The following is a 25,083-nucleotide window of genomic DNA, read 5'->3' on the forward strand; positions in this document are numbered from 1 at the left end:
CTCTCACTCAGGTGAGTGGAGTGCTCAGGTCTGGGCTGCTCACACCATGAATCTTTTTGTCACAGATAAAGAACCTTCCCTGTTCCAAGCAGTAATTCCAATGAATTAAAGTTGTGTAACACTTCCAGAGAGGGAATGTTCAGCCTGAGCATAGGAAATAACCATTCACAAGTCTAATGAATTAGCCAAAAATGGTTTTAATGCAGTCCTTGCCTGCAGTGCAGTATAAACCATAATAGAAAACAACAAAGCAGAACATACAGGATATTCAGCTGTAGAAACTGTACAAACACTTGGAAAATGCCAGTGAAACTCCATAGAGCATCAGCATAGTCAGAGCATTGGTCTGACAGTAAAAATGAGTATCCAAGGCTTTTGTAAAAACCCATTTGATATCAAAAGTCTCAATGCCAGCAGCAGCAGCATTAAAGTCCTGAACACAACACCCCAAAGGTGGGCAGCAATCCTGGTGTGACATTCCTTGCAAAAGAATTACTTCCCATTGAATTAGGGGGGAGGGATGTGTATTTAGCCCCTGGTTCTGACTGAACACCTGCCAGCCCCAGGCCATGCTGGGCTCCTAAGCAGCAGCTGGATGCAGTTCCCACTCAGGGGGTGGCTGCTGTGTCCCAGTTCTGTCAGCTCCATGGGAATGGAGGTGCTGATCCTGCCCCAGAGGGAGCTCCCAAAGGGCTCCCCCTGACCCCCAGCAGCCCCTGCAGTGGGATTCTGCTCCAGCCTCATTTTCCAGTGTGTGAAACCCCCTGGCTTTTCTGGAGGAAGCTAAACCTTCCTGATCCATTGACAACACCACAGCTCTGCCATTCTCTGAGCCTGACATTTAGCTCAGTTCTATCTTTGAGGGACCCATTTGCACCACAAACAGCATTTTCAGATGAGGAGCAGCCATCTGAGCAGGCAGATTATAAATTTATAAAATAACAAGACCTTTCCTAATTCCTGTGTTCCTAACCCAAAGTCCCTGCTCCAGCAGTGGATTTGGATTCACTCTGGAGTAGCTCCATGAGTACAGCAGGAAGCCATTCCATATTGTAGTTAATTCCAAAGAAGGATGGAGTTCCATCAGAACAGTTCCACCTCCTCAGCACAGCTCTCAGGCACAGCCTTGTCCCTCCCAGGGAAGGTCACCTGCACCAGCCCAGCAGTTCATGACATCAGCAGAGTTCCAGATGCCAAGAGAGTTCTGGGACACATCTGGAGATCCCAGACACATCTCCCAGATCCTCCAGAAAAAGGTGGGGGAATAATACACCAACACTTTCACTCTGGGCTTCTGTTTCTCTTACAGAGGGAAGTGCTGAGAAGGGGCTGCACACACCTTCCCCAGGTTAGAAAGGAGAGGGGGAGGTTGATTTTGTTGGGTTTCAGGCTTCCCATGGGGTTTAGTCCAAGGTTTAACTCAAGGAAGTGCTGAAACATCAGGGAAGCTATCAGGTGAGCTACCTGCATGTCCCAGGGCTGTCTGACAGCACTGCATGCAAGCAGGCATTTCTTTTCAAGCACAGCAGGAATAAGAAGCAGAGATGATCCCTTTGACCTTTTTGTTGGATTTTTTTGGGGTTGTGGTTTTTTCCCCCCCTCAGCATAATTTCTTATTTTTTTTAACAATGGCTGTTACCCACTAAAGTTTTACAAATGCTGCTGTAAATCTTAAAACCTCATACAGAAAAAAATAGTATTGTAAGGAGCATGCAGGCATGAGCAACTTACAGGCTTGTATTTGAAATGTAAACTTACATTTTATTTCACAAGGTTTACATCCCAAACGGAAGCTGGAGAATGAAGAAATGAGGCTTTTAGGAAAGAGAAAATGCAGGAAGTGGTATCCTGCTCTAAGCAAAGCCAGCTGGGCCTGATGATGGGAACCACAAACCAATACCTGACAAACAGAGATTAATTACAAATAAAATATGTGGCACAAAACTGCATAAAATGACACCTACTCACCTTCACAGTATCCAAAAAAGCAGCACAAGCAGCTCAAAGCTGAAAATATTTAACTGTATGTTCAAGAGGAAGAGGGAAGACTCAAAGTGGGATGGAAAAAGGACAAGAGACTAAAACCCTGCAGCAGTGGGTGTGAGCTCAGTGTTTGTGACCAGGGCAGGGAATGCAGCACGGGGCAGGAAGAGCCCATGGCAGAGGCAGTGCAGGGTCTGCCAGACCAGAGCCCCTCTGCCATGCAAACACCTCAGTGATCTGAGTGATCTGGTCAGTTCAGGATGAGTTCAGGTTTGCAAGTGTTCTGTAATAAAGCAGAAGCTGATAGAATTGGAGAAATATCAATAGAATTGAGGTATTTTCAAGTACTATGGATCCATTTCAGAAATCTGTACCACAGGAGTCACTGAAATGAAAACATGACCCTTTTGAGTTAATTAGTTCTGGCTTAATAAACAAGGTCAGCAGTGGCTCCTTCCCCTGCTAATTAAACCCTTCCACGAGTGCCTCAGCTCTGCACAGAGTAACTGCTCAGCAGAGTAACTCTGCACAGAGTAACTGCTCAGTACATCATTCTTCATAGCTAAATTCAGGGGAAAATAGGAATTTCTCCCCCTCCTTTACATTTTACATTCATATCACATGACAGACTTTATGCATCAAGTTGTGCTTTCACTCCAGACCAGCATCTAGAACTACAGAGCTGCAGCTGGTGTGGATTTTGCTGAATCCACTCCTGTCTGTCCCAGGAAGCAAACATTCATTGCATAGTGTGATTTGGAAGCTTCCTGATTCTCACCAGGGACTGCACCCCACACACAATGGGTACAGCCTCCTCAAACATACAGAAGTGCTCCCTGCTTGAAGGAAAACAAAATTATCCTACTCCAAAACCTTCCAATCAGCAAGAGAAACCTGGCAGTGCAGTGAGGGTTGCACAAGTCCAGGTTCCTTGGGCAGGACTTGCTGGCCCAGGGCTGGACTTAGGACAATTGCACACAGAGAAACATCAGTATGATGCTCTGTCTGGGCTTTTGTACCTGAATGGAAATGGGAGAGAAGGAAGGGGGAGGTGAGGAGGTGGCTGTTAGTGGTCAGTCATTTTAGAGGATGAATCCAGGAGCAGAGGGATAACAATGGAGGCATCACAGTAAAGTCCAGCAAGAGTTCCCTCTTTTCCCATGGTGACATCACTTGGAAAAGCTGCTCATAGCTGAGAAAGCTGTAGTGCAGGGCCAGTGCTAAGCAGAGGAAGCAGCCCCTGGAGGGGGTTGGGGCAGTTCCCTTGCTGCCTCCACACTGCTCCAGGCTGGAGTGGAACACCTCAGCAGCCCCTACAGCCACACACTGACACCAGCACCAGATCTGAGACTCAAACCTTAATTCTCCAGGTTCCCTGAATGGAGCTGCACCTACAGCACACACCCAGAGGGTGACAGTGACACTGGTGGCAATCCCAGTGGGGACACTTTGGCTGCTCCTGGCACGTGGAGAGCTCAGGGTGTACCTGGAATGCTGGGCCACCAGCACAGGCAGTGTGAGATACACAGAGGATGAGCTGGAGTCACTGCCAGCTCCCAGAGCTGCAGTGTCCTTGGTGTGGATGGGACTGGGGGGGTGAATCCCACTCCTGGAATGCTGGGATGGAGGGTGCAGGCAGGGCAGGTAGGGGACAGCTTTGACCATACAGCCCTTACTGTCAGTGATGATGGTGGAGAGCCTCTGGATGAGGATCAGGGCATGGAAAACAAAGGAGGTGCTGCAGTGGGTTACCCCTGAAGAGCCATTTGCAGGTTAAAAAAACCTATCACACACTGGGCTGAATATTCTCTCTTTTGTCACCTGCAGAGTGACCACAGCAGCCTGAGAAACTTTTGTTTTCCAGTGCATTTACTCAGCATAAAAAGGACAAAGGCCGGGGGTAAAATAAGGATATCACCCTAAGTGAGCAGAAGGGAATAAAATGGAACTGCTCACTCAGACATGTGGGTTTTCCCCATTTTGTTCTGCCTCATTTTACACAACTTTTGGGTTTGTTTCACATTTCATTAAGCTTTCCAGCATCTGATGTGTGGATATTGAGAAGTGGCTCTGAAGTGATAAATTTGTGTTGTTCTAACAAGAGTTTGTTACAACCACAGGAGGCTGAGCTGCTTTGAAGGAAAGGGAAGAAGTGATCATAATTAATTACAAGAAAAGCAACTGAATAAAAGTTACTTGGAAACATTTAAAACCCTTTCTCAATCTGGGCTTGGTGCCTGTGCCATCATAAAGATATCTGCCTTAGTAGGAGAAGACAAACCCTGATTTTGTGTACTCCCTAATGAGCAGTGCAGCAGCAAGAGCAGGCAGGGGAGCTCCTGCACAGCTCTGCTGCTGCTGCCTGGCACAGAAACAACTCAAAGAATGGCAGGGCTGTGACCAGAGCCAAACCCAGGAAGGGCACAAGAACCTGCTCAGAAAACTCCTGTAAATCCACACAAGCTCTGCAAAAATACACTTCAGCTGGCAGGATGAAACAGAAAGTCACCAAAACACCTTCCTGGTTTTCTATACAAGGACTTTAAAGTTTTTAAAGGCACAAATAATATCTCTGTAGGTGCTAAATTCTGGCTGTGTTTAGCTGCCATCAACCTCTCAAGCTCCCCCTCCAGAGCACATTTTGCCAGGAATGAGGGGATTAATTCAGCTGCCACCTTGCCTCACACACAGCACAAGGTCCAACACCAGATTTACATGAGAAATGCAGCTTTAGATTGACAGGAAAAACCCTTCCAGCACTCAGCAGCCATTTGGTGACAGAGGCACTCAACAGATGGGGCTCAGGTGGCTGAAGCAGGAACATTTTCAGTGTTCAGGGCCACCCTGAGGAGAGACACAAACCCACAGGAGCCTGGGCCAGCCCACCTTGGCCCCTCACAACCAAATTCAGCAGTGAGACATCCCAAGGTGGTCAGCACTGCCTGCTCCACACAAACTGCAGAGGCTGAGGGACAAAATCCTGCCCACAGGGCACGGATCTGCCAGGAGTGAAACACCTCCTCCTAGGGGAGGAACCTCTGCAAGGCTCTCCTGGCTCACACACACACTCCCTGTGGCAGCAGCAGCAGAGGAACAGAGGAAGAAGGGGTTTAGTCTGTAGGCAAAGCCTCCATCACCAAACTCACTCAGCAGCTTCTTTCTCCTGTCATGCACAGCTGCTCCTGTAGTCACTGCCAACACCAGTGGGCTGATCAACAAACACAAAAATGGGATAGAAAATGGTACTAAATGATCTTAGAGGCCAACACTTCAAGCATGCACCTAATTCAAACAAGAATGATGGACTGGGCTGAATCATGCAGATTAAAAAAAAGGACTCAGGCCTAGAAAAATATCCATAATCCAGCCAGCCAAGTCTCAGTTCCATTCCCCAGAACAAAATCAGGGATACACCTCTTTGACCGTAAATGCAGCAAAACGCAGAAACAAATCTGATCACCTCTTAGTGCAGAAACCCCTGAAGCCAGGCAGTGCACTGAGCTGGGAAGAAGTCTGAAAAAATTCAATATACCAATTGTGTCTTCAGCATTTTGGGGTTCAAGCCACCCCTGTGGAGTGAAACTCCAAACACGACTCTTGGAGCCAAACTTTTAGTGCACATTTCAAATTCACATCTTCCTTTCTGCCTCCATGAACACACAAATCTCCATCAAACACTGATCCAGGAATGAGATGATATTTTAACCCTAGGAATTAATGCAAACTGGACTGTCTGAGGTTCCCTTTTGCATTTTAGAAGCCTCTAAGTAGGATGGAAAAGCACTATAACCCAAACTCAAGGAAAATAACATCCCCCCTAAAAATGTTTTTAAAAAACCTATGGCCACAATATTCTTGAATCTTGATACTGGCAATGTGAATATTTTATTCTCACTCACAGCTGCACATGTACATGAGCATGTTCAGCACTTTTGCTTTCAACACTTCCATTCAGCTACCAATTTAGTGCCAGATTTAACTGGGTCTGTCTTGCATTGAGCTGAACTCACTCAGAATTTAAATTCATGAGAAAATGCCACTTGTCAGAGAAGGTTGAAGAATCAGCCTCAAAATAAATAACCATCCCCAAGAATATTATGGCTTGGAAGAATTTCAAGAGCTCGAGTCCCTGATGTTTGCAAAATGAAAAGGCCTTTGGAAACACACTCGCATCAACATTTGTACCTATTTGGAATAAAAAATATAGAGTATTTATAAAACAAAGAGAGCAGGCCAAAGAAGATTGGCCACAATCACTCTGTAAAATTGTTCTGTTAACTCTGTAACTTAAATTTATAAAGCCTTGGGACATCTGGACAGCAGGATTCCTGGAGAAGCGCTCTGGAATGCAGATTCCCATCAGACAATACTTCAGGATGTTTTCTCATCTTGAAGATCCACCTGTTTTCTGCCCCTCAAAACTGAAGTCCTTGCCAAGAGAAGGGATGTTGGCTCCTGAGAGGGAAGCTGAAATTTAAAGAAATACAAATGTGCAACCATAGCACTGCTGTTATGAGGGCCTGAGGGCTGACCTGGGCTTTGGGAGCCATTTTAAAGTCATGAAGAACAACAGGAAAATGCTGATTTTGCCTGCCCTGGTGGGATGGCAGGATGCAGCCCCCACTGCTGACAGAAAAACACTCTGGGGTTTTTCTTAGTGGAACAAGGTAGACTCCTACACTGTGCCAGCAGCCCACTGACAGCAGTGTGGAGGGGCCCAGTCTGCCAGGGCAGGTAGGCAGGGATTGCAGTGCTCTGCCTCACCACAGCTGCTGCCTGCCTTGGAACTGAGAGGGGCAAAGCCCACCTGGCAATCCCACCTCCTGCCAGTGGGACAGCAGAGGAGGCTGCTGGAATCTGGTCAGTTCCATTCCTCTGGGACAGCAGGACACTGTGCCCTCCTCACTGCCTGCAGCTCCTGGGGCAGGATGTGTCTGGGGCCTCCCCTGTTCTCCAAGGCAGAGCAGGAGGCAGAGCAGGGAATGTTCTGGAAGCAGCACCTGCCCCAGCTGGTGTCAGCTCTTGTGGGACCCACCTTTCCCAGGGGGAGAGAAAGCCTGGAGAAGAGTGACAGCTAATGTGACATTACAGGGCACTTCCTTGTGTCCCCAGCTGCAACTTGGCTGTGCTCAGCTTCAGCTTAACACCTCACCTGACCTTCCCACACCTCCCACAGATCTCAGAATTTCCATCTTGCCACTGTCCAAGTCAGTGCAGGGGCTGTTCCTGCCATGTTTTCCAGAGGAGCTGCAGGGTTGGTGTCCTCCCCTTCACAGAGTGCTGGTGGCTCTGGTGTCACTTGTGCCACACTCAGCCCAGGGCCTCTGAGAGCCTCTGCTTCCCTTCAGGGCCCCTTGAATAAGGGATTTCTGGGCAAGCTGGAGAAACATTTTACTGCTAAAGCCCAAACCTTTTCAACATCACCTCCCCACTCCCTGCAGAGCAGTGGTTTTGAGGGAAATAAGGAAAGGAACACTGACCTTTCTGATCCAGCTTTACACCTCTGTGTTTTCACACTGCTATGTCTCCCTTTCTATGGCAAGGGATGAGGCTTCACCAGAACCTGTGAGAACCAAAGCAGTTAGAGGCAAATAAATCTGATTTTCTCACTGAGAATACATTTTTCACTAAGCATGGGATTGTGTTTTTAAGGATAATTACAAACAAAAATAGACAACCACTTGTCAGAGAGAGCTGAACAGCTGTTTTTAACTGAGATTACTCTATTATTGGCTTTATTTATTTCATAACCAAGTCACAAGCTTTAAAGCCACAAAGACAAATAAAGGTCTTGGAGTTTTAGTGGAACATTTCAGGTCTTTCTGGTTAGACATTTTTTACTGGTTTACCTCTGTTGTGTAAGAGAGAATTTGAATATTTCAGTTGAAAGGACCCACAGTTCATCCAGTTCATCTGCCTGGAAATGTCAGTTATTTTATAAGCACTATAAACTGGGAGACCTCATATAAGCTCCAGGCCTAGTCTGGGGTCTGATCTAGCCAGAAATCACCTCACTGCCACTGTTTTCATTTGGAAGAACCAATTATTTATACAGAGAATTTAAAGGTTACAAAAAATTGGAAGAAGCTCTGACTCATTCCTAAAGGAGTTATTTTAAGCATCACATTGAAAAATCATTTTAAAATTCACAGAAATGCCATAGTTTGCTATTTTAAAGCCAATTTTGTTGGATTTAAAACTCATTTGTGTTATCTTGTGTAGGTATAGAACCCAACAGGGAGAGGAGGTAAATTTACTCTGGAAATAAAGCTGGACAAAGTATAAAGCAGCTCCCTAAATGCATCCCTGAACTCAGGTGTTTGCATGCCTGATTTCACACACTGTCACAGGATAAATACACTTTAAAAATCTAAATATTCTTCTCCTTGCAGGCACCACTTTACATCCCAAATAACTGGGCTGCATGCAGCAACATTTACATGTAAATGCTCTCAGTTTGTGGCAACTTCACTTTCTCCAATTCTTGAAACACCTTTTAAGTTCATTCACCTGCAAGTAGAAAGTTATTAAAAAAAGAAAGAATTGTTTCCAAAGCAGAGCTTATTTTTAGTCTGTGCTCATTAATCAAGTCCCAGCTGCTCAGGGACTTAACCAACACAGTTGTTTTATTTGATTAGCTCTTATAGTTCATTTATTGGCCACTGTAGGTCAGGACAACTAATTTCACTAATTCCTTACCCTGAGGCTCTTCATCTACTCCATCCTCTTCCCACTGCTCCTCATTTGTCAGGAGAGGGTTCCGAGCTTCACTCAAGGTTCTCATTGGAAAGAAATGTCCATCCCCCTGGCTGCATGGAAAAGGGACAGAGGGACACTGCAAAAGCAGCAAGTGACTCTAAAAGATGACAATTTCTCTACATTTTTTCTGCAAAGTTGTCTGTTACCAGCATTTCCCAGGTTTACTTAAAATCATCTTTAAGCATTGAAAGGCACCCTGTTTATCTTTCATTTTGGTTCTTAATTTCTTCAAGGTCTCTGGAGTACAAAAGTTGAAACTTGTGGCCTGGAATCAGGTAATTTTTAACAGAAGGTAAATGTGCTAATTTGATCAAGTAATTCGAATACAGAACAAAAGCCCTGGAAAAATTAACTTGTGGGCAGTTAGAAGTGACAGGGGAACTAAGGAAAACATTTATAAAAACTAAGCAAATGGGTATAAATGTTACCAATTTATCCCAGAGATTCTTCAGGGCAGAAATCTCACTTGTGTTTGCCTGACACCCAACAGAAAATGGCCCCACTCTTGCTGAAAGACACATAAAACCCCCACTTTCCTAAGCCTGTACACAAAATGTGAAAAACTGTAATTACATCAGCTTTTAGCACTTTAGCTTTTAGCAGGGTTACTTACCTAGAGGCAATAGGCAGCAACCAAAGCTTTTTTTCTTCCCCAAACACTTGCTGGAGATTCTTCACAAAGCCAAGATTGAATCCATTTTTATCTGGGCCATTTTGAAACACTGGAGCTGAGAAAGCCTCTGCAAACAGAGGCAATTTCAGTGGAAAAAAATGAAAATCAATGGAAACACTCTGAAAGAGGGTTGTGCATCTTGTAACCATCTAAAGACAACATGATTTAACAGATTATTGAGACACAGCACTACAGAGTTTCAAAATAATGCTTTTCCCATTTTGCAAAGCCTGTAAAGACTTTCCAGCTGAAGGCAGGAATTTGGATGTGCAACTGAACCTAGAGAACAGCCAAACCAAAGCACAAGGGGTTTCATCCAGAGAATGGAGTTAAAAGATCTTCCCATGGGACTTGGTGAAATCCAGAGGGTAAAAGTTTCTAGGTAAAAATCTCTGCAGGATGAAGTAGGTTGGTGTTCAGTGCATATTCCAGAAATGGCACTGCAGATTTAAAGCACCTCATCTGTTAATGTTCGAATGAACAAGCGCTAGGGACAAACAAATGCAAATAAACTCTGGGTTCTGGTGGGGCATGAAATTAGAAAAGAAAGGAGAGAAGAACCTTGAGTGCCTTAGGAACAGTTTGACCTCCCTTCTCAGCTGCTGCACAGGTCTGATGTTTTGGGATAGATGAGCTTCAGTGCCCCATAAAATAACTTTTGAAGTAAATAACTTGATAAAACCAGAATATTTGCTCTCTCTTGATAGTGTCTGTTTTGTTACAAAACTTTATCCCAAAAGCTTTGAAAGTTGAACATTTATCTGAGGAAAGGCAAAGTTACTTTGGCAAAATTATACTATTTTAGATGGCAATTTCTTTGATTTTACAGTCACAACTTCTTTGCCTTTATCAGTAAAGATGGACACTGTGTTTCCCAAGCTCACCGAGCTGATTGGGGTGCACCCCAGCACAGGAGCATAACAAACCATTATTCCTGAAAAGCTGCACTCATTTCACAGCAAATGCAGTTTTACATATGCATAACACTTTTATAATTGGACTTCAACACTTTAAGGCTCTGGTTTCCCTAACAAAGCTTTTGTCACACCAGCTAACAAATGCAGCTCATTTGCAGTGACAAATTTCTGCAGCTTGTACCAAGATCTTAAATCTTCCTCCCCTCATCAACCAGCAGGAATTTACAGAAATAGAACAAATGTCTTTTTTCTTCTCTTTTTTCCTTCTTACAGCACCTTTGGTGTGTCTTACTAGAAGGAAGACAGAAGAGCCTTACCTAGAGTGGATCTGTTCCTGCTGACCAGCCAGCAGTGGTAGCCAAACAGAAACATGAGGCTCACAAAGAACATGATTGCCACAAAGAGAAGGAAAAGGATGTGAAATTTGGAGCGTCCATTGGTCAGCTCACCCTGGAAAGGAAAGCAACACAGAACAAGTGATGGGAACAAATTAAAGATGGAAATTATTAGTAATTAGAAATATAATTCTAAAACTCCTATTGGGAGTTCTCAGACTTTTACAGACAAAAGTGAATATTACTAGGTAAAGCAGAAAGAGACAAAGAAATGAATGTGGTTCATTTCCCCTCCTGTACCACAGCACAAAGCGTGGGGGGTGTTATTAACCCTTGGTATGGCTCTGAGACAGCCCACCACAGCTGCCAAGGTAAGACACCTGGGCATGAGGAGCACCCTGTGCCTGTGGGAAATGAGCAGGCAGAAGCTCTTGAAGCCCTTTAAGTTCTGCTGAGTTTCCTGTGCATACATTAAAATTCTGCACCTTGCTCAAGGTAAGCCCAGAGAAACCTGCCCTCCACACCTGCAGCTACTGGGGAGTGTTAGAACTGAGCACAGATGGATGGGGAAGGGTTAAAAGCCAAGTGGGACATTCCAAGCAGAAGAAAAGCTCCTTTCCCTCTACAGTAGAAGAGCCAGGTGCCAGAGGTGCCCAGCAGGGACACAGGCAGGCTCTGGGGACCTCACAGGCTCAGGGCTGTGCCTTGCTGAGTGTGGGGAACAATTAGTGCACAGCAAAGGTACTTAAACACAAACATACACAATTACTGAGCAGAGGAGCCAGAAATAAAGACCAAGGGCCAGGGTCTTACTGGAGCTGTCAGCTGGCCTTGCTTGCATAGAAGCATTCAGCAGTTACTGAATAAAAGCCTCCTTTGGGTCACTGGGCCTATGGGGGTTAGAAAATGAACAAGGTTTTTGACCCCTTTTCTTCTTTTCAGCAAATATGTACAAATCATTGCCAGGACCTTACACATCAATGCCAGACTTTCCAAGGGACACCCATGCAAACACTGGGACAGGGAAGGGATGGAACCTCTCTCTGCCAGAAATTAATCTACTTTTAATCTACTGTCTGAAATTCCTGAAGGCTTGCTCTGTGCATTTTGGACGTCTAACGGGAGGTGGACTCCCAAAGGGCCCAGGAAACACCTCCCAGGAAAATGCAGCCCCTCCACTGCCTGAGAGCAACAGAGCACCGAGAGTCACTGAAGCGCACGAGACTGACAGGAGATGAAAAAGGAACCGGATTTCATGACTTACTGTCCAATACTTAATGAAATACTTGAAGACTGTTGCAGCAATATACAAGCAATACAACAAAGAATAGGCTAAGAACAGTAGAAAGAATTTGTAGTTAGAAAATCCAATGCAGTTATTCACCCTGGAGGACAAAAGCAAAGTTGAAATCAGCATTGGTGCAGCACACAGTGGTTGTAACACAAAGAGCACGAACCAGTTTTGGGGGGTTTGAAACCCCTGGAGCACACAACCGAATTTGCCAACGAGCAGCTCCCCTCAGTGGCCAAAAGGGAACAGAGCTGATGGCTCTGCTTTTCCCTCCAACCCTTCCCGAGGGCCCAGGAGAAGCACAGTTCACATTTTTGGAATTGCTTTAAGGTTGGCACCACAGGTAAACGGGTCACAGAGGCAGCAGCTCGTTCCTCCTGGCTGGCTCTTGTCTGCCAAGGCAATCAGAGCTGGGAGTTCTGTGCTACTTTATTCCTTTGCAGACCTCAGGAGCCACCTCACCCCTGCCTGTTTGTTTACACACAGCCCAGTTAACCCCACAGCTGGTTAGAATTCTCCACGCACAGGGCAGCTCTAGAACGGAACACGGGGATGTACAAAAAACCCAGTGGGTGTTTGTGTCAGAACTCAGCTTTGGAAAATCCTCTACAATTTTGATCACCAGGAAGGTTCAGGTAGGGAAATGTTTGTGTTGTTTCTGAATTCTTAAATCTTCCTTTTTTTTTTAAGAAATAAAAGGAGGAGTTTAAGAAATGTAGTGGCAGGAACTCTGAAAGGTGTAAAGCTCAATTATTCCATGCAGCTTTCTGCACAGACTGTCTCTGACCATCATCAGTCCAGAAACAATCCATGTGCAAATGTTGTTATTAGAAGCACCCCAAGTGCAGCTGAAACACTGAGAGAGCCCAAAGGAAAGGCTAAGCTGGAGTTCCTTTCAAATTTGAATAATAGTTAATGAGTGAATTAGCAGTTGGGGTTTAAATTGTATCAATATTATAGCATTTTACACATGGCTTATGGAGCGAACATGAATGATTTGTTAAAATTTAATTTCAGGCAATTTCAAAGTGCAATTATTTTATAAGTCTCCCAAACTAAAGAGATGGATGGCCTAAAATGTGAGAGGCATACAGACATGAGAGGCATACAGAAATATATCTAAGTAGCCTTTCCTTTCAGAAAACCACAAACCAGTTATCTAGGACATACCATGGACAGTGATGATCCATTTTTAGCACACACCTGCAAAAGAATAAAAAAGAAAAATGGAAGATTTTTAATTGGTACTTCATTACCAACTGCAGATCAACAGCAAAACTTTGATTTTTGTGAGGCTTCTACACGATAGATGCTCAAAATGATGCTGTCTCTAAGTATTTTGTGGTAGATATAATTTTATGATGGAACATTTCTTAGTATTTGAAGACCAACCAATGTCCTTGGTCCTTGTGTAGAGAGAGACTCGAGAATGATTTCTGCCCTAGAGCACTGCTGGCTGCAGCTGGAACAGAGACCCTGGGGAACCTTTTTGTGTAAAAATACACATGAAGGAGCAGCCCACTCCCAAAACCTTGTGGTGACTGCACTTGGGTGAAGGACATCCCATGACTTACATGGCACAAACAGAGCAGTGGTGACAACGGTCAGGTTTGATCAGCTGGCATCTGTCACAGAACCGAATCCCTGCAATCAGAGACAAATGAACACAAACCAATGGAAAAGTGCTTTTTCTTTTCACGTGTTAGTTGACACTGTGCTCATTCCCTAACTATTCTTTTTATTTCCTCTATCACTTCAGCAGGTGACCTGGTGTTTGCTGCAGGTCACAATCAGGTAAGCAACACTCATAATGCTGATAGAGACTTGCAGATGGGGCAACAACGAGTGAAAGCATAAAATCATAGAGCCATGGAATGCTTTGGGCTTGCAGGAACTCTAAGGCTCATCTCATTCCAGCCCCTGCCATGGCAGGGACACCTCCCACTGTCCCAGGCTGCTCCAAGAACCTGTTCCAGGGCCTCACCACCCTCACAGGAAGGAATTCCTTTCTAACATCTAATCCAAACCTGCTCTAACTCATACACCCAGCTCAAAAGTGACAAACCAAAGCTGCACACTTGCATCCACATTTACTCAGACTACCCACACTTTGTTTTGACAATTCCCTATTTATTCCTGCTTCAAAATTCTTTGGCTTGCCTGACAGAAACAAGCAGGTCAGAGCCTCCAATATGAACACAGATTTCTTTAAGCTGTGAAGGGAGTGCAGCAGGCATTTAATCACTGAACACAGTCCAGAAAGCTGGTCACGGAAGTATGTGCTGCATCCCTAAGCCAGACTCCATTTTAAGTAAAAATTATGACAGGTTTGATTATTCTATTGCCATTTCTAAATACAGACAGCACATGTGGGCTTTTGGACTGTAAATCCAAAGGGTAACATCTTGTTTCTCAAAGGCAGCACCTGGAAACTGCACTGAATTAGAGGGCTCAAGGCTTTTTTTGCTTTTCTTATGAGCAAGGGAGACCAGGAGTCAGTGGGTGCCTGGGAATGCTGCTGGTCAGCAGGATGCTCTGGGTGCCAGCCTGTGCTGCTGGGGTGTGAGTGGGTGGGTCTGGGCTCTGTGCTGGGCTGACCTCCATTCCCTGTCCTCGTGTACACCGGCAGCTTCCTGGCGATCTCGGCGAGGATCTGCCGCTGCACCTCGGGCCTCTCCTCGTTCTCGTAGCGCTCCTGGTCAGCGTAGGACATGTGGAACTGCAAGCAGAGGGCACCAGAGGAGCACTCAGCACGGGCAGCACGGAGCCTTTCAAATACAGGAGCCTTTCAAATATAGCTGAGCTTGGAAACGTTTTTACCTCCTGCTCCTGAGATTAATGCCGTGGGCAAATGTGGTTGTTAAGAAGACAAAGGGAGGTAGTGAGTGCTGGAGAGCCAGAATAGTGAGAGACGCAGCAATAAGAAATGAAAAACTGAAATTAAGGCTCATAAAACAACTTGCTAGAATTGCTCCTATTGCTGCCCTAGATGAACACCATTACTCACCTTTAGAACACATTCAGCACCTCTCTAGTGAGCAAGACCTTTATATTTTTAAATTTTTAAAACCGGGATTAGTTGCTATTTATGAATTTATATTCTTGCAATCAGGATCAGAGCAAGGCTGAGTATATTTGGAGTGCCACACAAATATTGACCTCATTTTGTTGCCTCAATCTGAGTGTTTTATAAGTATTTCCCAGAGAGGTAAAACAAAATGTGAAAAAAATTGTAAATCTAGTAATCCAAGCAACATGACAAAGTAAATGTTTGGTTGAAAAGAATTAAGACACATTTGCCTCTGACTTTCCTCCTCATATCAATTAGACTGAAGGATGTTTGAGTTCTCTTTAACATCTGTGCTTTTGTTTTGCAAGGAATGAAAGGTGTTGGCTCTCTTACCTTTTTGCCTGGTTGTATTGGGAGAGTGAAAACAGACTTCCAATATGTCCACACAAAGAGCACAAAGAGAATATGGAATACTACAAGATAGGCCACTAAAAATAAAACAAGAAAAGAAAAAAACAGAAACAGAATAATGACTTCTTAAGCAAAGGTTTCATCCACAATGGACATAATTCAAATTCTTCACAACAATGTCAAAAGAAAAAGGAAGAAAGGAAAAGACAGATGTCCATCCAGTGCCACCCATTATTGCAGTCCAGCTAAATTTCATGGCTGAGGGTCAGCAGCAACCCAGAGCTCAGGAGTGACCAATCTCAGAGCCACCCCTGCTCCACCTGATCCCATTCGGTGAGAGAGGAAGATGGAGCTGTCAGAGAATTGTCCCACAGCGCAGGTGACAACCCCATATCCCTGGGAATGAGAGGATTCCTGTCTCTTCCCCACATCCCAGGCACAAGCCCAGCAGAGCTGGCTGGTGCTGAGCAGTGTAAAGGTGAATTTTGCACCTCCCAGTATTGGGGTTCAGTTGCTACTACAAGCAGTGGGAAGCAGAGTGTGCACTGTCCACCCCTGCACCATGCTCCTCTTGTGAGAGCAGAGAGAAATAATTTGAGCTTTACATCACCAGAAAAAGCTAAATTTCTTATTAAACATCTTTTACATTTGCCACAATTGATACAATAAATCAGGGAAACTTCCCTCAAATTGAGCAAAATAGGGCTTGTGATTACTGAGGGAGAATTGCAAACCAGCCCACGTCAGAACAGTCAGTTCAACATGCAAACCTGACTCCAGAGCCTTTGGCATTAGCAGGCATTCCATGGACAGGGAGCCAAAGGAGCTGTCCTTCAGCTGCACAGACTATTTGCCATTTCTTTAACACTCAACTCATTAATACATTATCAAAGTTACAAGATAGTTTTATTTAAACACATCATTTCATTGCAATAACAATCTCGTTTCCCCATTTCATTTAAGCTTCAAATTCTAGAAAATAAGATTAAAATAACTAGTTGGAAAGAGAAATCTAAAATTCAAACACTTCTTAACTATGTCAAAACACTTCTTTTCCTGTGTGAAAATTGGTAAAAGAGGCCAAGTGCATCAGTGAGACTTTCTAATGAGACAGCAAATGATGGGACACATCTCACAAGGATGTGATGGACTGTGGGAAGGAGCTGTGAATCACAGCTAAGTCATTCTCATGCTCCAAGCTGGTTTGAGATGTTATCCTCACACTACAGGTGGAGCTGAGCCATTTTTAATTAATATGGAGGGAGATAAATCTTTCAACAGGTTGAATTTTGTTGATCAGCCTAGCAACACATTGGAGGAAGCTGACCTGGAAATGCACTAACAGATTAGGGAACAATTAACTTTCTTCTGCAGAGTAGTCATTAACATCCTGCTTTCTGCAGTTTCTCTGTAGCAATTCCAAACATCAAAACTGCTCTATAGAGGAAAGAGAATTTACTGGATGCAGCAATCTGGAGGATCTTTAAATGTCAGCTGGCACTGCTTTTCATGGAACAGCTTACACTACACCTACTCCTGTCCTTCATAACCCCTGAAGAAGAAAGTCACCAAGAGAACACCTGGATTAGCCAAAAGCATCCAAAGCACCTCCAGGAAAGAAGGAGAAAAATATTAAAATAGCCACTGACTCCTTATTCTTAGAACATGGCCATTACCCCCACCAACACACCAGTCTCAAGAGTGTCATTGAGCAATCCTACTGTGCTGTGACTCAGGATCTGTTAATGGGCACCAGAACTGAGAGAGAAAACTTATCAAAAATAGCTTTCACTGAAAGATCAAACAGAACAGCAAAAAAAAGCCAGGTGGGCTGCAGATGGGAACTAGTATTTTCTGTTTGGCTTGTAAAATCAGCTCTGGAAATGTGAAAGGGAAAGGGAGAAGAGGGGTGTGGGTGTGCACAGACACACAGAGCTCTTCCTGAAAGAGTCAGAGGGATCAGAGCCTTTCCATGCTCTGCCCAGACTGTGACTAGACAGAGCATTTCCCAGTGCACCCAGGAGGTGCAGCATGCTGAGCACCTCAGGAGGGTGCAGCTACAGGAAGGAAACACTGAAAGAGGATGTACCTTTAAGAAAATGACAGCAAATATTTCTGATATTTCAGCCAGAACATTTGTGAATCCTTTTACACCAGGGTTGCATGGCAAATAATAAATTATCATACATACCTTTCTCCACAGGGTTGCTCACAGTCACTGGAAAAAAAACAAAACAACATGTGTCCACAGAGGAAATGTGAATCCAGAGAAGTTTGTGACAATTAACATTTCTGTGTGAAATACAGCCATTTTAGGAAAAATGTTCAAATTCAAGAGGCAAAGAGAGAGCCCACAGCTCAGGATCAAACCAAAAGCATCCATAACATCTCCACTCACACACACACCCACAGCAAAATGTTCACTCACTCTTACTTGTGCTGTCTTTTCCCTGCTTATAAAATATATTCTGTATAATTTACATGAGAAATATGATAAAAGCAATCCTCTGGTGACAATGAAAAGATCATCAGGGCTCCTCTAGCACCTCTGTCTCTGCATTTACCACATACTTGCAGCTACTGTCTACTGGTCTCCAAGTGGTCTTGATCCTCCACTGTAAGCACTGTCCCAAAGCGTTTCTGCATCAGCAGGATTAAAAAGTTAGACATTTCTCAGCTTTGGCCAAGTCAGCAACTGCAGTGACTTCATTGTTTTTACACCACCTATCAGCAGAAATTTTACAAGCCCTTCTTACTCCATCATAATGAGAGAAAAGCCCCTACTAACAGAAGCCCTCTGAGCAAGCAGCAAAAGGTGCATTGTTCAATGCCTTCTTGTAGTGACTGTTTGAAAATCCATCCATTATCTTAAAAGCCAGCACACAAGTTTAACAGAAGAGACAAGGACAGCTTTCTTGAGCTGAAAACAGGGAGTTCTGTGACATTTTGATAGAGCATTGCTTGGAAGACAAAGCTCTGTGCCACACAGCAATGTAGATGAAAAAAGAAACTAAATCTTTGCTGTGTCTTTACCCACCCAATTTCAGGTAAACAAGACTATTAGAAAAACTTTAGCTTTTCCTTTGGTTTGCTGCCAATCAAGCTATGATGAGCTTTTCACAAGCACTGCCTGGCTCCCTCCTGACCACACCTGCAGCAGGGCCTGGCTAAGGATTTACCTGAGACAAGAGCACAAACACAATGATACAAAACGTTCTGTGGAGGATCATTGCTGTCAGCAGCAGCCACCAGCCAAACAAGAACTGAGGCCTCCTCTGACTCACTGGCCACCCCAGCACTGAGAGCTCAAAGCCAGCATCAGGAGATGCCTCCCAGACATCACCCCCACAGCACTTCCAGGGCTCCAGCTGAAAATGCAAACCAAGATTCCAGACAAAGCATTCACTATTTACAGGCTCCCAGCAGCTGAGAAGAGGCAGCCAGCTCAGCAAGCCTTGCTGGGTTAGAAACGTGGAGAGAGACAACATCCTGCTTGGCAAGTAACAGCACAGGCCAACAGTTCATGCTCAAATCCTGAAATAATTCCATCATTTCAACTTCTGCATAGATAAACTCCTCCACACACAAATAAAAGAGATGAGAGAGAAACAGGGCAAAAAACCCAGGTGGGTGTGGGCACATTAATGAATTTAAGCTGTGATTCTCCACAGCAAGCTGAGCTCCTGCCAGCTGAACCAGCACTTGCAGAGCAGCACAGCCCCAACCCAAATCTCACTCAAATCACCCGAGTCTCCTCCAGCAGCTGCACTGAGACCTGGGATCAGCCTCTGTTCAGTACCTCTGAGTCTGTAGAGCACATCTCAGAAGACTGACAGCGTTTCAGGAAAACATTTTTTGTCACATGTTCTAATGACAGTTCCATGCACCTCAGGGATATCATCCTATGTGAATTCTTGAAAGAAACAGCCCACAGTCTCAGAGATGGGATAAATGTGATGAAGTGTTTGGGGGCTTTGCCAAGCTGCTGATTAAAACAGACCAAGGAAGCTGCATTTCATTCTAGCTCCCTTGGAGAAAAAACCAGCAGGTCTCACTGCACTGCCAACCCTAACAAACACCTGATTTAAGTTTGTTGTGCAGCACCAGAAGGCAGCTCTTGCCTCAGGAACATCTCAAACTATCCTTTTGGGACCTCTGGTTTCGTTTTTCTGCCTTACTCTGTCCTGAGGAGTCACAGCTCCTTCTCAGAATTTCACAAATCCAAACTTCCAGCTCTCCTCTCCACCACAACTGGAGCTCCACAAAAAGGAGCTGACAACTCCTTTTTCCAATAGCACACCCGGCCAGAGATAACAAACCCAAGAAAGTTTGCAACTTACCATACAGTTAAATTGTTACATTAAATATACAATTACTAGCCAGCATAAAACTTCCTCTTCAATAATGTAGCGCTTTCCGTGCTACTGTAACAACTACGCGCCTGAGCGTGATCCCATGTAACTTATTTCTTTCCTTTTCAGAATATAAACATAAAACGATTGTAAGGCAGGGCACAGACTGATGTTTGTTACTGTTTAGCTCATAAATCACATCTGGACGTTATCAAATCACAACAACGCCGCCTTTCACAGCGGGATCGCTGTCCCAGCCCTCTCAAACGCCACCTCCTCTGCCAGGGACACGCAGAACAAGGGCCCACGCCTGACAGACAGCACCCAGAGCCCGCACCCAGCCCGGCCGGGCACAAACCCGGTGGAAAGCAGGGCAGCACGCCCTAAACCCCCCACTGATCCCGAGCAGGACTCGACTTGTACTGAAGTGTTTGTCCCTGTGCACCGATCGCTGCCGGATCGGAGCTTCGGGACACCGGGGCGGGCGCGGGGCCCCGCTCGCACCGCGGACACGGGAGGAGGAGGAAGAGAGGATGAGGAGAGCGAGGAGGAAGGGGAGAAGGCGAGGAAGAGGAGGAGGAGGGAAAGAGGAAGAGGAGAAGGAGAAGAAGGAGAAGGGAAAGAGAAAGAGGAGAAGGACAAGGGGAACGGCCGAAGCCCCCGGCCCGCCGCGCCCCCCGCCCGCAGCTCCGCGGGGGCCCCGGCGGCGCCGAGGGGCGGCCCGGGGCGGGAGGCCCCGCTGGGCGCGGGCGGCGCTCACCGAGGCAGAGCTCGCAGACGTACGCGTAGTAGGACCAGAGCACGAGCAGCGCGATGAGCAGCACGGGCAGCCAAGCGAAGGCGCGGCGGCAGCAGCGCAGCCCCCGCCACAGCGCCATCCCGCCGCCCTCAGCGCCGCGCATCGGCGCGCGGCTGCGCGGGCTGGCCCGGGGCCGGCGCGCTCGGCACTCGGCTGAGCGGCCTGCGCGCAGCGTCGCCCCCTGGCGGGGCGGGCGGGCAGCGGCGCTCGGGCTGAGGGAGCTTTGCTCCGGCCGCGCTGTCCCCTCACAGCCCGCCCGTGCCGAGCCCGGCTGAGGGAGCTTTGCTCCGGCCGCGCTGTCCCCTCACAGCCCGCCCGTGCCGAGCCCGGCTGAGGGAGCTTTGCTCCGGCCGCGCTGTTCCCTCACAGCCCGCCCGTGCCGAGCCCGGCTGAGGGAGCTTTGCTCCGGCTGTGCTGTCCCCTCAGCCCGCCCGTGCCGGCTCTGTGTGCTGGGGACGGCGGGGACGTGGTGCTGCCCCTCTGCTCAGCCCCGTGGGCACACCTGGGGCCCTGTGGGCCGCTCCGGGCTCCGCAGAGCAGCACACCCGGGGCTGCCGAGGTGATGGCGGGGCTGGAGCGTCCCCGAGGGAAAGGCTGAGGGAGCTGGGGTTCAGCAGCCAGGGAGGAGACGGCTCATCCATAAATATCTAAGAGGAGATGTCAGAGCATGCACCAGGCTCTACTCCGGGGACCCAGTAATGGCATCGGCGGAACTAATGCTCGGGAAGTTTCAGCTGGACATGAGGAAGAACTTCCCTGGGCAGTGCCCAGCCCTGGGGAAGAGAGCAGAGAGGCTGTGGGATCTCCTCCCTGGGGATATTCCAGAGCTGCCTGGACACGATCCTGTGCCCTGTGCTCTGGGATGGCTCTGCTGGAGCAGGGAGGTGGCACCAGATGGACCCACGGCAGTGCCTCCCCTCCTGACCCATCCCGGGACCTTGTAGCACTGTCCTGTCCTGTGCACAAACAAGAGCTTGGTATTGCCTTCAATTCCCTCAGCACACACCTAGAAGTATGTAAATATACACACACACACACACACACACACACACACACACACACACATATATATATATATATATATATATATATATACAAACACACATATACAAGTGAATATATATGTAATATTCACTTAGTACTATGGAATATCCATGGGAGGATCAGATTCTTGACAACTCGTGGAACAAAAGGAGTGCCCTCTTCAACATGGCATTTAATGTACAGAAAAGAAAACAAAAAGAACCCCCCTGCCCCACACTGCTCTGAATTCTGGTAGGAGCCTCCTCATTCCCACTCAGTGATTTGAGTTGCAGCTCCAGGTAATTAACTCCACTCTATCATGTCTGGTAAGGAAATTAGTTTTCTCATCAAGAGAATGACTTATCTGACAGAATGTTCTTCTGACAAACCTCTGGTGTAATTTGTGACACTTTCTGGTCACCTCTATGTTCAGCAAGGTTTTTTTTTTCCCTTCAGAATTTGTTCTAAAACTTCCCTTACTGGGATCACACTCGGAGCTGTGCTGCCTCTACCAACCCTTTTCTCTTTTTGGGTACAGGCACCACATTTGCCATTCTCCTGCCCAGAACAATGAATTAAGACATCACCCACAAATCCTCAGACCACACCTGTAATTCCATATTTAGTTCTCCCACTATTTTAAGATGGATATGATCTACAACCTCTGTTTTTTTTCAAAAGAGTCTGTTCACTACTGAGGTGACAGCTGTCTTAACCTCTTTTCTACCCTGCTTAGGCTTTACAATCAGTATTATCCTCTTCTCCAGCTACTCAATTCTTCCTTTAATATAAAACCTGAACATTTGGCACCTGTTTTAATTTTCTGTGTGTGGTTGAACTTAACCAAGATTTTGGGTATCTCCTGTTGTACAAAAGTGCCTTGCAGACAGGATAACATAGGTTGGCCTGAGCTTAACTAGAAATTTATATTTATTTATATATATATATACACACTCATATGAAAAACCTCCTCCCAGGAGATTCAGGAAGGGGATTAGAACACAAACACCCCAAGTTTTGAGGATTTAGGAGAAGAAGATGTGAGTGCCCCCTTGTTTCCCTCCTTCTCCCACTGCCTAAGTGCAGAGAAGGAATATTTTTGCCAGCAACACATTTTATAATCAGTAAGATTTAAAAATCATTCTTGTGAGTTAGATCACTCCCTGAAGCAGCTCACAGAATCTCCTCTCCTGAGACAGATGGGATGAACAGCACATCCATGGGACATTTTCCCTGCATGTTCCTGTGAAGCAGGAAGGCATCTTCCCAACAGACAGCAAAAGAGCAGGCTGAAGTGAGCAGACTGTGTCAGGTAAAGCCTCTGCAAATAAAGTTCAGACTTTTTCTTTCATTCAACAGCCAGTTTTTCTATGTGCTCTAAGATGGATCATCCTCAAAACTCTTGTTTCCTGGGCTTCCAGGGGACACAGTTATATAACCACGAGCTCATCTGAGGTGAGATTCCCAAATACAGCTCTTTGAAACAGAACAATCAGGTGACCTTAAATCTTGGGACTCTTAGGGTGTGTCTCTGCACTTGTGGTTCTGCTGTAGCTCCCCATTTGATAAAGCTGGAGTGAGATATAAGTGGGATAAGGCTCCTCATGCCCCTTCCAGAAATCAACACTGCACGTGTTATTCAAAGTAAATATAAAAGCTAAATTGACCTTCAGCCAATTGTAAAAGGAGAGCAGAACCTCTCTGGGTGTGCAGCCTGATTGGGCTCCACAGAAAATACAACAGTGGGATTATTCTAAATAACATCCCTATCTTTAAATTTAACCCTGACCATGAGCAGTTTCCTGCTAAGACACATTTCACACAGCTTTAAACAGGCAGAGGAACTTCTGCAGAGTTCAGCAAGCTGTGGTTGCACCCACAGTGTAACTACACTGTTCAAAACGACTGCCACAGACTGCAGACAAAGCCCCAAGTCCCAGCAGCTTCAGGGTAATTTAAACAAGGCTCATCATCACTGGTTCTTCTGGAGAAACAAATTGTTGGGTGCTTAAAGAAAGGAAGATGGTGGTGACTCACCAGAGGCACTCTGGGCATCAGGAAACACATCATCCCCAAGAGCTGAAGGCCAAGGCTGACAGCAGCTAAGATGGCTCTGGCACTGGTCCAAAACCAGCTAAAATAAATCAGGAAACAGTAGAAATCAGAAAAGAAATGCCAGTTTTTACAACATTGCAGAAAACCCCACAGGTACCAATTTCACTGAGATGCTCTTTCCTGTGAGAAAATCACTCATGGTAGAAAATGTTCAATTGTCCTGTAAAAAAAAACCACAACTGGAAAATCCAGTTTGTCTTTGCAGTGCAGAATGTGAAACTGTGCCTGGGTTACTGTCTGAATTTCAAAATTATATTCTGATTCAAAAACCAATGTTGCACAAGTTACTTCCCCACTGTTCATTTCCAAATCTTGCTTGAGCTGGTAACACAAGAGCCTTGGAGCTGTGGGGAAAGTCAGCTACAACCCCTGCAAGCTGCAGAGAGCCAGACCTTGGGCAGAGCCAACTTTTCCAACTACTCTGAAGCCAGGGCATGTAAAATAAAGGAGTGACCCAATTGTCAGACATATTTTTATTTGGGTAGGTTACACGTGGTTTTGCTTATCAGTGACAGAGATCCAAGAAGATTTGATAGTCCATGAGCTAAAATGGGAACTAAACCCAACCCTGGCTGGCTCCTGAGCTCCTTCTGAGCTCAAAAAGCTTGTGAGCCCCAAGGCTGGCCCAATTTTGTCCTTTATTGTAGGAAAACACAGCAACCCTCCCTTATCTCAGGCCCATCTTGTCCTTTCCCACACTGTACTTGTAGGTAAGGAGATAAATCTAATCTAAAATGCTCAATGTTATCATATCAGATTTGGGCTTTCTCTCAGAATTGCTGCACTCAGCTCATGCAGAGGAGCCAGGCAAAGCTTTCCTTGGGCATCCTCTGAGGATTGGTACTGAGCTATGAGCAAGTTGTATTTTTGTTACAAGCATTAAGAACTCTCCACTATGTGGGATAAACTGCCACATTTACAAATTAACACCTTCCCAGAAACCCCAGGAAAAGCTAGTTTTTGTTATTTCAGCAGGATTTTGCAGCTCTGTACTGGGACTCCTGCATTTCACAGGAGTTTGTGCACACACACAGTGGTCCTACCATTCACATAACCCATGGATGCTACCTTGCAGTGGAGAAAGTAAATTAGGAAACTGCTAGAACATACTCATGCTAATCAGCAGTGCTCTAATGAAGCAGGTGGAGCTCTGTTTGAACATTCAGTTTTAAGACTTCTCTTCAGCTCTCAGACAAAAGTTAGATTTGACAATTATCTTCCCATTAATATTAAACCAAAGTGGATTGACTTTTCCCCTTCAGGTTTCTCAGATTTTTTTGTCTTACCCAGCAGTACCAGCCCTGCCAAGCTGCACACGGGGTGTTGTTTGCTCTGAGTCATCACCTGCATCTGCTCACTCTGATTCCTCATTTGTCCCATCCCCCACTGGAACATTTTATCCTAATTTAACGTGG

The 25,083-nt window shown here is 45.7% G+C and overlaps 1 protein-coding gene across 1 annotated transcript; it reads right to left on the bottom strand.

Annotated features, from left to right (window-relative positions):
* Nucleotides 1-181: 181 nt before the first annotated feature.
* On the bottom strand, nt 182-20,645 carry ZDHHC15 (zinc finger DHHC-type palmitoyltransferase 15). Its single transcript, XM_059859449.1, has 12 exons — nt 20,492-20,645; nt 17,571-17,597; nt 15,362-15,456; nt 14,557-14,677; nt 13,533-13,602; nt 13,129-13,161; nt 11,932-12,052; nt 10,650-10,782; nt 9,356-9,482; nt 8,683-8,792; nt 7,464-7,546; nt 182-6,450 (listed from the first exon to the last, which is right to left on the bottom strand). The coding sequence occupies exons 1-11, from the start codon at nt 20,631-20,633 to the stop codon at nt 7,503-7,505; spliced, it is 1,023 nt and encodes a 340-aa protein (XP_059715432.1). The 5' UTR covers nt 20,634-20,645; the 3' UTR covers nt 182-6,450; nt 7,464-7,502.
* Between the last annotated feature and the right edge of the window lie 4,438 nt (nt 20,646-25,083).

Source organism: Haemorhous mexicanus, chromosome 14, assembly GCF_027477595.1.
Source record: "Haemorhous mexicanus isolate bHaeMex1 chromosome 14, bHaeMex1.pri, whole genome shotgun sequence".
NCBI lineage: Eukaryota > Metazoa > Chordata > Aves > Passeriformes > Fringillidae > Haemorhous > Haemorhous mexicanus.